At 37.1% G+C, this 15,632-nt stretch overlaps 1 protein-coding gene across 6 annotated transcripts in view; it reads left to right on the forward strand.

Moving 5' to 3' along the window:
• RALGPS2 (Ral GEF with PH domain and SH3 binding motif 2) overlaps positions 1–15,632 on the forward strand; it is a 134,334-nt gene that overhangs the window by 43,725 nt on the left and 74,977 nt on the right. For all 6 annotated transcript variants that reach the window (XM_055815114.1, XM_055815115.1, XM_055815116.1 and 3 more), the window contains exons 5-6: positions 6,432–6,515; positions 15,261–15,350. In XM_055815114.1, the coding sequence (XP_055671089.1) occupies positions 6,432–6,515; positions 15,261–15,350 (174 nt within the window). The remainder of the gene's footprint in view (positions 1–6,431; positions 6,516–15,260; positions 15,351–15,632) is intronic.

The following is a 15,632-nucleotide window of genomic DNA, read 5'->3' on the forward strand; positions in this document are numbered from 1 at the left end:
ATGGGGAAAACCGACATGGAACACTTAGTTTGCCTAAAGATGTCTTGACGCAGATTAATGAAGTGTTGTAGATACCTGAGTTTCTTTGAAGTATCTATCAGGCTGTGGTCTGTGTCTTGATTTGGCTTGTAGATCTTTACATAAAAAGCACATGCTTTTACATGTGCACTTGAACATTGTTGAATTTTTAATTAGAAAACAGAACAATATTGAGGTGAATTCATCTGTATAAAAGGACTTTCTAAACTTAGGCTTTAATGAGTGACTAAAAGGCATTGATAGAATTTGGTTTTTTGATTCTAAATAGAGTATCTACTAGCACTGATACCAGTTTTCACAGCTATCATCTGCATGCATGGTGGGAGATAAGCAACATCTTTCCCAGTGTGCCAAGATACAAAAACTGGGTGCTTATTACAGATGGCTGTAACTCACCAACAAATCTTTGTTGTACAGGCTGTGAATCCTCATCTGCTTCCTAGACTCTGTAGAATGGTATAGAAGTAATATTTTTAGCTTTTAATGTGTTTTGTTTTCCCAAATAAGCATTCTGAAAGATTTATTCAAAGATGCATAATTTTTAAAATAACTGGAGATGGATTTTTACCATCTTTAAGGGCTTGTGAGCAATATTCTTTAAATATCATAGTTTTTCTTAGCTGTCTGTTGTGTTGCATTTTCTTCATTATGTTAAAATCTTTTCTTAAAGTATTGTAGGTATGTTTTTTTTTAAAAAAAAAAACCTTCAGAATTTCATCTTGGTTACCTTAACAAAAACCAGAGCTGAACCACTTTTTAAAGCAATATATAGTAATTTTTCTTTTAGCGTCAAAATCAATGAACATACTTATAGCACACACTTACACGCTTCTACAGCTTTTTGCCTCTATCTGTAGCAAATAAATATAATTCTTTCTGTCTATATTCAAATTGCCTACAGATAACATGGGTTCATGTGTGTGCCGCGGTTCCTGCACATCACCCATTACAACTTTGTGGTTTATGCTTTTAGGAATAAATGTGTAGCCCACCTAACTCAGGATTAAGGTAGAGTGGATCACTTTACGTTTAGGGTGAGCTGGAGGCATGGACTTGAACAGTTAGCATGTCACAGTATATAGTGACATGATCCTCTGCCTGAGCTTTAAGCAGACTGTATCACTTCAAGTGATACTGGAAACCACCTTTCCTAATTATGAGAAATGCCTGCAAGTTACTTACGAGAAAAGAAAATAGAAGGAATTGCTGTTTCTTTGTTAATTAAATAATTAGTGGGCTGCAGTATAAGAAATTAAGGTGATAAAGAACACGCTTCTGCTGCGTAAACGTCTGTATGAATGCAGTGAATTTGCATTTTCATTTTTGGGAAACAAAAGAAGATAGGAGTTTCCCAAGTCAATCACATGATTTCCCTCTATTCGCTGTGAATGACAAACGGTATGTTGGTTTTTGGTTTCTTTCTGTTGCAGTGGTGGTGGCTTTCTAGAGAGCAGTGACTGTAAAGTAAAAAGGTAGTCACAGACTTGCTCAGTTGTGCTGCTGGTAGCTATGTTAGCATTAACTAAATGCCAGATGTCCCCTTGCAGAACACATTAGCTTGCTTTTATTGGAAAATCTTATTACTTATTTTTCATATTTTAATACATCCCCCAAAATTACTTATCCATATGTACTCACATTGAAAATCTTTACTGGGCTATTGTTTTTAAATCCTTTATCCCCTTTGCTTAACTAGTCTAGGCCATGAAAAAAAAACAACGTTTGCTTATTGAATATGCGTCTCTGCTTGTTGTGAACTGTATAATGGTTCCGCTGTTAATCCTTGCTTTTTCTCTCCTCCTATTTTTGAAACTTTCACTTTGATCCATCTATAAAGTTTTTAATGAGAAGCACAGTCTCTCTGCCATGTGGTACAGGTTATAATTTGTGTCGCTGTAGTATTTTGTAAGAAAACCAAAATTTTACAGATTCAAAAAGGAATGAAAACCAAAACGAGTTACAGAGGAAGTTCAGCTTTTGTGTTCTTGATCCTGAATCTTTCAGTCTTTCCCTCATTTTAAAGAAATTACATGTAACAAGATGTTGGTAGTTGTGGTGGTGTGGCTTCTGTGCTCGAGTTGACTGGCAGACAAAGGAAATAATCCTTGTGAATACCTCAGGTTTGAAACTTGTGGTGGAAAAAGTGCAATTCTAGAGGAAGATCAAAGAAACATGCCTGAAGTCAAGTAATGGAATAGATAGCACAGTCTCTTTAGTGAAAATATGAGTATTTTTATAGAAGAATGGTTTCTGAATTCCAATTCAGCAAATTAGCATGCTTTACTGCAGGAGCGTGTGCAGAGTCAGGTCCATGCTCTTTAGGACTGTATTACTTCTCCCAGACCAAATGCAGTGAAGGCAAAAACCTTGGTGGCTTCTCCTGTTAGTGGCACCTGAGGACAGCGGGGTGAGCAGTGTCAAGGGCAGTGAATTTAGGCAAGCAGGTTCTAGTGAGGGATAAGAGGGTTCTGAACAACAGAGTTTCTTCTGAGCAGAGTGGTCAGGTAACAATACCGAGAAACTGTGCACAGGCAGCAACGGGAAAGTACTTTTAGTTTATAGTCACAAGAAAAGAAAGCTGGCTGTACAGGGGAGAGGGGTCTTGCAAATGAGATGGAGGAGCATTTCCTAAAGGGAGGGCAAGAAGGGCTTTGTGAACTCTCAGAAGTGTATGCCTCTCCTGTGTCTGTCCCTAAACAGCAGTGTAGATGTTGGCTTAAGCTGTTGAAGAAGCTGAACTGATAGCCCAGGTCCTGAGGGCCTCTGTAACGGTGCCCCAGCACCTCAGTAAGAGGATTCTGATGTGTACCTTTCAGGTCAGGAGCAGAATCTTGTGCCTTGCAGTATCTAGTGCTGTGTGCTTTCACTCAAGAACGTCGATAGGGCCAAAGGATTCCCAAATTTGTTACCACTAGCAGTTATCGGGACTGCTTTGTCTGTTCTGCTTCTGTGCTGAGCTTCAGGCGTGTGTAGGAGAGAATGTGCCTTTGGCTCTGTCATTTTATCGGGACCCCATATACTCTGCAACCATCTCAATCCCATACCTGTCTTCTCTCAGCTGCACCCGTGTCTTTTCAAATTATCTTAAGCCTAAATCTGTTACAATGTGGTTTTTCTACCTGTCTCTAGTTGACAATCTGCCTCCTTTCTACCTCCTGTAGTCAGAGTTCATAATATTCCCCTCCTCTGCACACACACCCGTGCACACCCACCCACCCACCCCACTCTAGGAGTCCAAATCCACCTGTAACTCTCACATCTCGTATACCTCATCCCTGTGCCTTTGTGTCCTATGGTACCCTTCACAAATGACTATTTCAGCTTGTGGTCTTACTACAGAGTTGAAAGCTTTTGGGGGAGGCAGGGAAAGGACCGTTAGAAGACTGGTTGAAGCAAGTGCTCCATGCAGGTGGAGCTGGGAGCTGCTGTGCCTGTGAAGTGTTTGTGTAGACCAGCAGCATGTGTAGAAGTGTTGAGGAATCTCTGGTTTGGAGCAAAATGTGGTGACCCTGTTATACCCTTTGAGTGCAAGATCACAGAACATTGCCTTTCTAAAAGATTTCATCTGTTTAGCTTTAATGGTGAGGAAAGATGCTAAAAAACCTGCAGTAATGTTGAAGAATATTTTTTGTCTGGTTTTTTTCTTTTTAACTTGGAAAACTTATAATTTCAGTCAGCCCTGGTGGGTTATTCTGTATTCTTGACTGAACTAGCGTTTCAGAGTTTTAGACAGTATGTGATATGGTCAATAATGTCCAATTAAGTCTTTACCTTTTCTTGTGAGACTGCGTGAAAACACCTTTCCTTCCAAGTTAAGGATGATAAGGTTGTATCTTTGTACAACCTTATAGCCAGCCTCAGGCCCAGGAATCCAGTAACAATCTTACGTAGCCAAAAGAATCTGCTAGGAATGTTTTCTGGGAGCTGTTTCTGCTGTTTAGATTTCAGTGTGTAGTGAGAAGTTTATTCCCTGGCAGTCATTGTTTTCTCTTTCCGGTGCGACAGTGAAAATCTCAACAAGGTTTTTCTGGAGCAGAGGCTTCAGTTGTCTAAGTCTTCTGTCAAAGCAGGGAGACCTCCTCTTTGAAATAATAATGATAAATGTATATATACACATATATTTGTGGTCTGTGGTCCGAGAGTCAGGTCTTGCATCTGTGCCCAATAGATACTAGACCTCTAATTTGGAGTGTGTAAATATAAATTTGACCTTAACATTAATACTGTTATTTACATATTGTCTAAAGATTCTTGGTAATGTTTTCTCTTGAAAATTATATCATTTCTGTTGCTAATCCCATCAGTGCCACAAACCTCAGTGCTAGCAGGCTGCTAGCTAGGTCAGGCCTGCTTCTGGTGTCTGTACCGTGTAAGCCCTTAGATGTACAGTGCCAGGGCAATGAGTCACTTCTGCCTGGAATCATCATTGTTTTCTTAGTTGGTGATGAGAATTTAAATAGTACAAGGACAGGTTCTGGATGATTAAGAAATTATCATGCTTTCCCTAAACCTGAGACAGCAACTGATTTTTGTCTGCTGTTAAGGAAGTGCAATCATCGGTGCCAATAAGGATGAATCGCCTTATATTCTCCCAGGTGTAGAGCTGTGATTGTTATTCCAATAGGAACTGCAGCATTAGCAGATGCTGAGGGATAGAGGATGTGACCAAGAGTCTCTCGGATGGCTTCCTTCTTCAGCAGCCCGCTCTCCTTTGCAGCAGGAGCAGCTAAGGGCTGGGTGGTTGTCTGTGCACAGCCGTTGCAGTGCAGGTATAAGGAGATGGGCATGTACATTCCTGTACCAAACATGCCGGTGCTTTCCAGGATGGTTTTTGGTGGCAGAACTTCCTAGTGAAATTTGAAGGAATGGCCCTAAATACAAAGCTGGAGACTCCATATTCTTCCCAGTGCCTCTGGACAGGAGCATCTCAGTCTTCTCTAACAAATACCAGCATGTCCAACAAATGGAAGAATTTGTGTTCTCTCTTAACTGGCGTGAGACTCCTTAATAGTTTTGGGATGTTGGTTAAAAAGACGTTAAGAAGTTTCTGATTTAAAAAAAAATCAAACTTTTTTTTTAAAAAAAAAAACCTCCAAAACCCCCACAACCAAAACCAACCAACCAAACAAAAAAAAAAAACCCAACCCAAACTTTAAAGCCTACAATATCCAGACAGAAAATTCTTCTTAACTGTCTTAAATGGCACAATTATTGGTTATACGTTGTTGAATCATCTTACCTATGTTCTGTGGTAGCTGGATGTATAGTGTAAAAGTTTAAACAGAGTAGTTTTTAATGTGATAATAAAACTGAGAGTGCTTCAGAGTGGGAGATGTGGAAAGAAAGCATGAATAAATGAAAATGAAAGGCTGTACTTTGCTATTATGCCACTTCAATTATTAAACTGTCTTGATTATTTTTCTTGGTAGCACTGTGGAATAGGTGTGTGCTATATGCTCTATGTATTTACATCTGTATGCTGTTGTATACGAATAGAAGAGCTTATTTTGGTGTGTTTAGTTTGTTTTTCATTAAAACTGCTTTATTGGAATCAAGTGGTAGTAGATAACAGGGAAGATTGATATAGTTGCCCATCTGCTAAGTTTTATGGACAAGTAAGAGGCATTGTAGCTTTGTAGATAAAGTAATGCTTTTTCAGCCTTTATGAGTAATTTGTTAAGTTGTTGAGACCTGTAGTTTTTAGGGTGACTTAAGTACATGAATTATGTGGTTTATTTTTTAACTTTTAAGCAGGCCTCCTGGCTCCCTTCTACTCCAGAAAATTATTTAAATGCTGGGTGGTGTTCAACTTAAAATAAAATGGGCTCCTTTGGAAGGGAAGACGGGAAATAGGGGTTTTTTTATTGTTGCTGCACAGAATGACAATTTTGATAGTTCTTTAATGCAACATGCCAAACTAAAATAATGGGACATGTCTTAGATTGAGTTAGTAAAGGTGTATCTTCTCAATAGACTTTTAAGTATCTTCAGGAAACAATTAAAGCCAAAAGAAGATGCCTTTTCCCTAGCTCAGATGCACATTTAAAGCAGGATTTTCCATGGTAACAAAGTGGATCTCTAATTATTTAACTGGTTTCTAATAAGAGCTGAATTAAAAAGAAAGTCCCTAAGTCAACAAAGGATGATTGTGAAAATCTAATAATTCGCAACAATTCAGAAATGACAGTTGTGAAATCTCAATTTACAGAAGAAACCTGAAAAGTGTAACTATATTTATTACTTCAATGTATTATTACCCTGTTAGCTATTTTGAAACTTGTAGGATTTGTCTCTCTATATGCTTTTGGCTCTGAACATGTGTTATGTGCTAATTAAAAAAAAAAAAAAAAAAAGAAAAGAAAAAAAAAGGATTTTCATCCTTGTTCTCGCAGGAGCTGGCAAGCTGTGGCTGGAATAAAAAAGAGAAATACAGTTCTGCACCAAATGCTGTCGCTTTCACCAGAAGATTCAATCACGTGAGTTATTTTTTTTCCAGTGTTGTTACGCGTGCATGTTTAAAAAGTCTGCGGAATTGTGTGTTCTGGCACATCACTTTTATTACTGATCACAGCTGTTTACCTGAAAACTTAAAGTATCTGCTGTAAGGAGTTTCTTATCCTCAAGACATACAGAAAGATCAGAACAGTACTGAAGAAATAGCTGTGTTTTAAATAGCAGTCACTGATGAATATTAAGTGCAATATTGCCTAATTAATATTAGGGGCAATATTAAGTGTTTGGCTTTCTTATTTCCCCATAAATGCTGGCTGTCCTTTACATAAATACAGAATCATAATTGCAGATTAAAGCCTTACCATACAGGATTTTTGGAGTAGTAATTTGATGTAATTTCTTTCTGTGTTAGTTGTGTGTCTTTTGTTCCATGTAGATCTTTTTGTACCTAGAAATATAAGCCTTTTGTCAGTATGGTTACCTTTTTAAGGTGATTCTGGGCAAACTTTAAAAATTCCAAACAATTTTACTGTACAAAACTTGTTCTTTAACTCTTTATCTGACATAACTTTTCAGGTAGTGTATTTGAGATTCATGGCTTTCTCATTTAAAAATTTCACTGTGTAAAATCAACTTCTAAAATATGATCAGAATTTTAGCTTTCTCAGCAGTTAAAGCTGTAGGAGTCCACCTGTGTAGTTAAGGAACCAAGTCTCAGAAGTGTAATGTTTTTTTAATGTAATGCCATATTTTGTATTTCAGATGAAGTAATTTTGTTAGTCATCTTTCCTCTTGTAAATGTTTAATAATGTCTCAAACTTACACGCTCTATTCCAGACCTATCTTCTGTACCCAGTCTGAGATCTACAGATATCTTTGTTAATCATCTAAAACTAAGACCAAAACTCTATCATGTGGGGTTTTTTTCTATCAGTTGTTTACTGTCTCACTTTTCATTATTGCTCATGTTCAGGATATGACCAAATTGTATTACTTGTCATCAACAACACTTAAAATATTTCTTAACCTTCTAATGACTGAAATGCTTGTCTGGGCATGGTTTTTGGACACTTGCCTGATTCTTCTCTTAACTGAAGAGACAATGTTAACACCACAAACATCTTGTAGTTGTACCATCTATTGAAATCTGGGGGGTTTGAGTGGAATTTTGCTGTTTTGGGTGGTGGTGGTGTGTTGGTTAGGGTTTTTTTGTTTGGTTTTGTGTTTTTTTTCGTTTAGGTTGCATTTAGTTGACATTTTCCTGACACAGTTTTTGAAGTTGCTCCTTTATTGAACCATATATCCAGCCTCAGGCTAGTGTAAAAATTAATACTTTTTACATTAATCTCACTGATATGCCAGTGATTCCAATATCTGCTGTCTTGCTTATTCATGTAATTTCTTCAAAGATTTTATTTTCCTGAATATTCTGAAATGTTTTTGTAGTAAGGGCTATGTTAAACAGTCTACCTCATCAAGGATCTCACTTCTCATTTGTTGTATAATGTACTAAAGAACTGCAGAAACTGGCTAAACAGAAAGTCAGCTTGGGACATATTAAGGAACTGGTAAAGCATGCTTTTAGAAGCAAGAAGGAAGGAGAGGAAAGAAACCTTATCATGGGAATGAGCAATCAGCTGTCTGCAAACTGACCATTTGTCATTACAGAGTCACTGCTTAAAAATATTAAACCTGTGAAATAAGTTAAGGACGGAGGGAAGGCAGGTTTGCCTTGTATCACAGGGTAGAACCAGGAGGAGATACCTGTGCTTTAAAAGTAGCTGTTAAAGTTCTTACATGTTGCTAAAATGCTAACTCTATTGTTAAATAGTATTTTGACAAATTCTAAATACAGTGTTTTTAGTTTAATATATAGGAATTCCATCATACCATCCTATTAGTTTATTATTGTAAACTTCTCTTAAGTCTCCCCTTCTTATTCGTCCTAATGACTTTCTGGTTTTGTGGCCATTTTAGATTTTAATTTTTTTAAAGGATGTTTCTGTATTTTACTCTGTGGAACTTTTATCAAATCTCTTTACTGGATTATTAGATTGATGGGGGGTGGTGGTTTTTTTTTTTTGTTCAGTCTTAGTTTTTATAAAAATCCATACAAAGCTGGCTATGTGCATACAACAAAGGCAATAAGAATAAGATGCTAGAAATATCTGCCTTTTTAGTAATACATTCTTCATAATAGCTAATCTTGTTTCCCTGGAAAGCATCGCTAGTTGCTAAAGGGAACCTTAGATACCTTGAAGTGCATGTTGGATAGTTGTTAATAGTCACTGGCTATTTTATCTGTCTTAATTTTCTTTTTCTACTATGCTTCATTTGTTTCAAGGAACAGTTATTTTTGATTGAAAGACTGGTCAATCTGAAAGAAATTATAAAACTGGGTGGCTCTTAAAGGTCTGTAGTTGAGCTTGTTCAGTATGTTTCAATGGACTTAAAAGACCTACCTCGCTGTTTACATTTTTTCTGCATGGTAAAGGAGAACCTTGTATAAAATGCAGCACTCTGGCTTCGAGGAGTAGTCTGTAGAATTTCTTGTACTGTTTCTCTTCCCGCTCTCTTCCCTTTGACTTTTCATCTGAAAGCCTCACTAGAAATGATGCAGTCAGAAAGAGGGTCTAAGACTCTCCCTTTCTGTAGCTTATTTTTGGGGAACACCACAAGAGCAATAAACATAAATCCAGGTTATATTAACTTAAAGCTTGGTGCCATGACAGGTGATCTGTGGTCCTCTGTGGGTGTCATTGTATAGGCATTCCATATAGTGGTATATACACAAATATAGCTGCAAATTTTCTTGTCGTAAGGTTTAGGTTTATAGTTGTCTCACTCCACTTCTGTGCTTTCTTACACCCATAAAAGTCGGATGTGCCCCTCTAAGTGACACGTTCCTTCACTGAGAATATCTTTGCTAATAATTTCTTAAGAGCCTTCTTAATATCTTGAAAATTTTGTTTTCTATCTTCTTTTAAGCTCCAGCAAAGACCTATCCTGACAGGATCTGTCCCTGGCTTTCATTTCCTTACAGGGTTTCAGATGTGTTGGCTGCTACAGAAGAGTCCCTTACTTAGGTGCCTGTTATTGATGCTTGTAATGTCTAAATGAAATACATTGCCAGTAATCTGAATTGTCCTTGGGACACCCATGAAACAAGAACGGGTGAAATCTAGAAGCATCTTTGCGTGAGTGAGTTTTTGTGGAGTCACTAGTATAATTGAGACAAGCCACTTGGAGGCTCTGTTCCATTGATTATCTCCCAAGAAATGAAAAAAGGTCTTTTTTTTAAGAGGCAGCCCATAAGTACTTGAAGCCGTTGCAATTCACCATTAAATTACCAGGAACAAGACAAGTAGCTTTTCTTTCTCACGCTTTCAGCACCATGACATTCGGATGTTGCAATACTTAGGCTGTCTCTTGGACTGTATTTAAAGCCAGATTTGAAGGCGTTTCTGGATGGTCTTTCCTATTTCTTTTTTTCTCATTTGTTTCTGCTCTCTTTAAGGTGTTACTTGAAAAACTTCGATACAGGAGTCATAGTAGCCTGCAGGAGAAACTCTGCCTTGAAGGGTTGAGGAGTAGGTAACAAAGAGGAAACAAGTCCAGCTATTTAGTGTCTTCTCAGATGCTGGGTTAGTTTGCCTCTAACCGATTTTCTGAGAAATTGCTCCATGCAGCTTTAGTGGCAAAAGGACGTACCATTTGCAAAAAGCTCTTCCAAGAACTTTGCATCAGCCTTTATTCTGGCACCAGGAAAGTCACCTTTCTTACTGTAATACAGGAGGACTGGAGAGGGAAGGGAAAAAGGGCAAGTACTGTTTCAGTCACAGGTTCCTATTCGAGTTAGTACCTCAACTTGTGACTTAGTGAGACAGTGCTTTAGATACTTTTTGATGTGGTGTGGGCCTACAGTTCCAGATGCATCATTGCAGAGGACTCATTCATTCCAATAGTGATGTCATATTTCGATTCACCATCCTTTTGGGAGCGGTAAAGTCCCAGAACTCCTATGGGATATAGACAGTGGCAGCTGGGAATAAGAAAGCATGGTGGAGTAAGCAATATTCATCTTCCTTGTCTGGTTTGCCTTGGCATTCAGTTCTCACCCCAGGTGCTTGCTCAGTTCTGTTGGGCACCTGCCTCACTGAGCTGGGGGTTTCTAATGTTTAGACCTAAAGTAAGTAATCAGGAAAATTATTTTGACTTTTGGCTTTATCAGGCATGAATACATTTAATCAAACTGTTGTTAACCTTTGAAATTTCACTGGGTTTAAATTATGCATCTCTCTCTTTCCCTTTCCCCTCAATTTTCCAAAAGAAAATGATGAGCAGCTTTCACTTTGTGAGTAAAGAGAATATTAAATCACTAACAGCTGCTTCACAGCAAATTGATTTGCTGATAACGTTTTGGAAACAGAAATGATTATATGTAGTTGATTGCAGTCCACTGAGAATGAAGTAGTGTATTTCCAGCATTAGTTATGTGATAATTATTTGGTGGTGCCTGTAAAAACGGAGTGAGTTCAGGGAAGAGAAATCAATTGAATCATTCCATGCCAGAACTCTTATTCTTGAAGAATACGTTGCCATGTGGTACTGTATAGATCTACCTGTCTGCTATTAAGTATTGTTTTTAAATATGTGATTTCTTTACATATTTTTTTTTTTAAACCTCTGATCTCTACCTTTTTCAGCTTACTTCTGAAAGTTAGTTCTATACTTGCAATGTTACTGTTGTTACTGGTAAATCTGTCAGTGCAGAATTGTCAAGTTTGCCTCCTTACTAAATCATTGCGCTCTATCTTTTGAAAAGAAGCGTTTATCATAAATTTCAAATAAACAAGAGGCCTGTGTTTTTTGAAGATTGCTGTTAGGAATTGATATGAAAACATTTTGTAGTTTATGTGAAGGTAACTTGCTATCCTGGTTATAAGATTTAAAAAGCTCTTTCTTGAGGTTTTCATTTAAATGGGAGTGGAACTGTTCTGCCATAGAGCTTGAAATACTAGAGAAACTTGTTGACTAGTTTCAACACATTTGGAACAATTTTAAAGCACAAAATCCCACTTGAAAAAAGTAAATTTTATATTCTACTAACTGTGAAACTGTTTTTTTTTTTTTGTTTTTTAAACCAAATGCAAACATTACGTGGGAGAATTTTGTCTTGAATGTTGTAGTGTTGCTCAGTTGCAGTGAAGTGTGATAGTGAAGTTTTACTAGGGTTATCAGAAACTAAAAAATGGGGTGGAGAATCATTGAATCATAGTCAGTTGGGTTGGAAAAGACCTTTTAAGACCATCAAGTCCAACCGTTAACCCAGGGCCACCAAGCCCACCACTAAGCCATGGCCCTGAGCACCACATCTGCACGTTTTTGAAGTGCTCCCAGGGATGGTGATTCCACCACCTCCCTGCTGCTGCAGTGCTTGAAGAAGGGAAGAGGTTAGTGTGCTTCCTTTGGAAACTGAACAAAACAAAGACAGGGATTCTACCTTAGCTGTAACGATACAAGGTTAACGCTGTCTGTTTTACATTACATGCTTTTTGTGTAGCATATCAGAATGTTTTTAACAGATATTTGGAAAAACAATCCAGAAACTCTTTTAAAGAGAAATGCTCAAATTTGCCTGTCTACTAATTAGCACAGAAAGCATAATTGGTTTTGGAACCAGCAACTCTGAACTTAGAAGCACCTATATAACAAAAATAGTATTTCAGAAAAGGCAAACATGGGATAATTTAAAAAGCTTAAAGTGTGATTCAAGAAAAGATATGTTCAAAAGTTAAGCATGTTTTTTGACCTTAATAGGTAAGAATATAAATACACAAATAGATGTTAAGGGTTAAATGCTGTCTTGGACTGGTATCAAAGCCATTGATGCCTAAAGGCTGTGGGGTCATATGATTAATATTGGCAGGAGAGTGTGAGAAGTAGTAACATTTAAATGCAGTGAGAGAGGATTTGAAGCAAAATAACCACAAAATATGTGTGGAACAAATATGTGTGACTTACATGAAGAATGAGTCTGGTTAAAATAAGAAAGTGGCCTATTGAAACAAACGGGTTTATTTAAATTGTTTAATTTTCAATATTTGGAATGCATTAGATTATGGTGCTGTCTAAAGATACCAGTGGATAGATGAGACTGGGCAAAACCCAATGTCAATGCCAGTAAAAACGCATCAAAGAGGAGTGGAGGATGGAGTGGAAATGATTAAATGTGTTTAATTCTTCATCTTCTGCTGACTCTTGTCACAGAAGAAACTGGATGGCCCTCAACTTTGAAGAAAGTTTTGCATTTTGTTCTGGTTTGTTTTTCCTGCAAGAACTTGGAAGTGTTGGAGCTGGGGCTGGTTGGGACTGGGATGGAAACCAGGCCTCCTTGAGTAAACCGGAGTACTTGTGTGGCACAGTGCTTATGACACTGTGATACTAATGAACTTTCATAGAAGTCAGGGCCAATGTAGTAAACTGTTTTTTTTACCCTTCTGAAAATGTTTGAGCATTGCTCTGTATTTTGAGTAAGCATTTCATAGTCTGGCCTGTTGCAAGCAGTCTCCCGTTACATTGATGCTCTGGCAGCTTGAGACTGAAGAGATCTGGGATTTTTAAGGCATAGTGTAGTGTGTTGTCTCAGCCTGATTCCTCACAATACGAAAATCTATGTTACAAACTTAAATTCCCCTGATCTTCCAAGGGAAAGCATCTGCTTAGAAACTCATTCATCAATCAAGGGAAAAGTTGGTTTTCTCAAACTGTAACTACAGCAGAACATCAAACTGAGATTTAACTTTTTTGACAATATTTTGAAGTACTGTGAAATACTTCAGTATTTAGTACTCACGTATTTTGTAGTAATGCTGTTTGCACAGCACTGTTTTTTGTATTTGTCAAAGTAATAGTTTCTCTGCAGGTACTTTGCTTTAAAAAAAAACAGAAAAGAAAGAAGAAAGAAAAAAGAAAGGAAAAAGAAAGCTGAGCTTCTTGGCTAATTCTTTGCTGGCTAATACAGCCTTAGACAAACAAACCAAAGGAAAGCAGTTGTTATGCAAGACGTTCATGGGTTTTGAAATGTTTTTTATAATTCTTCCATTTTCTAGTTCTAAAGAGCTGTTGTATTTTGACATCCCAGTTCTCATCAGATCACTGTAACTTCACTGAAAATGTAATAATTTTGGAGGTGTGGATATTCTTGTGCTATTCTGTATAAAGAGCTCTAATACTGTACAAAGTGAAAGAGGATAAACAGGATATTTCATTTTTTAAATTAAAATTTTAGGCAGGAACCTGGATATGTACACAGTGTTAGTTTACAAGTAGTTTAGCATCACTCTTAAAAATCAAAGCAGCATGACTGGTTGAAAGATGTTTATGTATGTTTATGTTTCTTCATAACACTGTTTTTCAGTAGTTTTGTAAATACCTGTCATGCTGTATCTTGCTGATCATTCATTTCTTCCTGAATTCTAGTCAATCCATGAATAAAAGCTACAGTAATTGTTACCATTTGCTGATTTTTTGCTACTGTTTTATTATATTTATGTATTTTCTATCATTCTTCTTTGTGCTGAAGTGTATGAGGACAGTATGCGTGGGGGGAGCAGAGGAGAGAAAAGATTAGAATTTAGATGTGTTAACAAATAATTTTCAAAGTATAATTTTTATGAGGCATTTGTGGAACTATGAAATGCAGCAACCATTCTTCATACCGCTCTGAATATAGCACTGATTTTTATACAGCATTGAAGTTAGTCCTATAAAACTTAACAAATGAGTGTGGTAGCGTGCTGTATATTAAGAGGTAATTGACTTAGCCAGCAATAAGAGTACAAACTATAAACTTCAGGTTGTAGCAGAGACATCCTACTTTATGTTCCGGTTCTGTTTGGGTGATAGCGCTTTATCTTTTTTTTTTTTTAAAGTGGTGTTGAGAATTTGGAAATATCGGTGAACTGTAGTTGAAGCTGTTCAAAGCTGCACTATTCAACTCTCAGATGAGTTGAAGATGTGGAAAAGCAAACACAAAGGATATAACTCAGTTTTAGTGTTTATATTCCTTCATTTTGTACACGCTCTTAATAAAATTTCTTCATGATTGTATTTTCTCGAGAGAGTACTGTTTGAAGTTTGAGAGTTTGGCCATTTGCTTTGTGTCTGAGATCTCACCCTCAGTCTTTTAGCCTGAAAATGAGTCTGTTTGCATAGATTGTAGATAACTGAGGGTTTTTTGACATGTGCTGGTGGCAGAAGGATTTTCCTTATTAGAAAAACAGATCCCAATGGCTCTCTGCACAGCTAACTGATGTGACAGATTTTATAAAGACAAGTTCTAGCCACCCACACACTGAGAAAAGCAGGCATCAGAACATGTGCTTTCCAGCAAAATACTGGAGTGCATGGCTACCAGTTCTGACATTGGGAAGGTGGAGAGAGAGTGACAAGATAAAAGGTTCAGTTCTAAATATAAGTTGGGTTTATTAATTTGATTTAAGCACTTGCTTGACCATGTGATAGTAGAAGGTATCTTGGATAAGAATGAGCAGGCTACCAGAACAAAAACACTTTGAAGAAAGCTTTTTATTAGTATTTGGGTTGCATTGGTTGGGATTTTGTAGTATAAGCATTTGCATCTTCTAGTATGTATTCAACTTAGATGGAATTGAATGCTGTGTGACTTCTAATGTATTACTCATGAAATAATATTAAAAATAAAACGTCAAAGTTCTATTTTTAAAAGGTATTTTTTTTCTTTTTAGGTAAGCTTCTGGGTTGTTAGAGAGATTCTACATGCACAAACTTTAAAAATAAGAGCTGAGGTTTTGAGCCACTATATTAAAACTGCAAAGGTAAGAATTTGGATTTTGGGGTGGGTGGGTTGTGGGATTCACAGTGATGAAAGTTCTTATACTTAAGTTGGTCAGTTCAAAAATACACATGGGTAAATATTTATCTGATACCTGATTTAGCTGTGGTTGTATCTGTTTACATGAATAGCTGTTTGGCTTCTGCATGTAACAAAGTTGTCAGAAATAGTGACAGACCAAAATCCTGAAATGGAAGCCTTTGTTTAAAAAAAAAAAAAGCTTAACTAAGGAAATGCAAAGATGCCTTATTTTAAATGTTATTTA

The sequence above is a fragment of the Falco peregrinus genome, chromosome 10, assembly GCF_023634155.1.
Source record: "Falco peregrinus isolate bFalPer1 chromosome 10, bFalPer1.pri, whole genome shotgun sequence".
Lineage (NCBI taxonomy): Eukaryota > Metazoa > Chordata > Aves > Falconiformes > Falconidae > Falco > Falco peregrinus.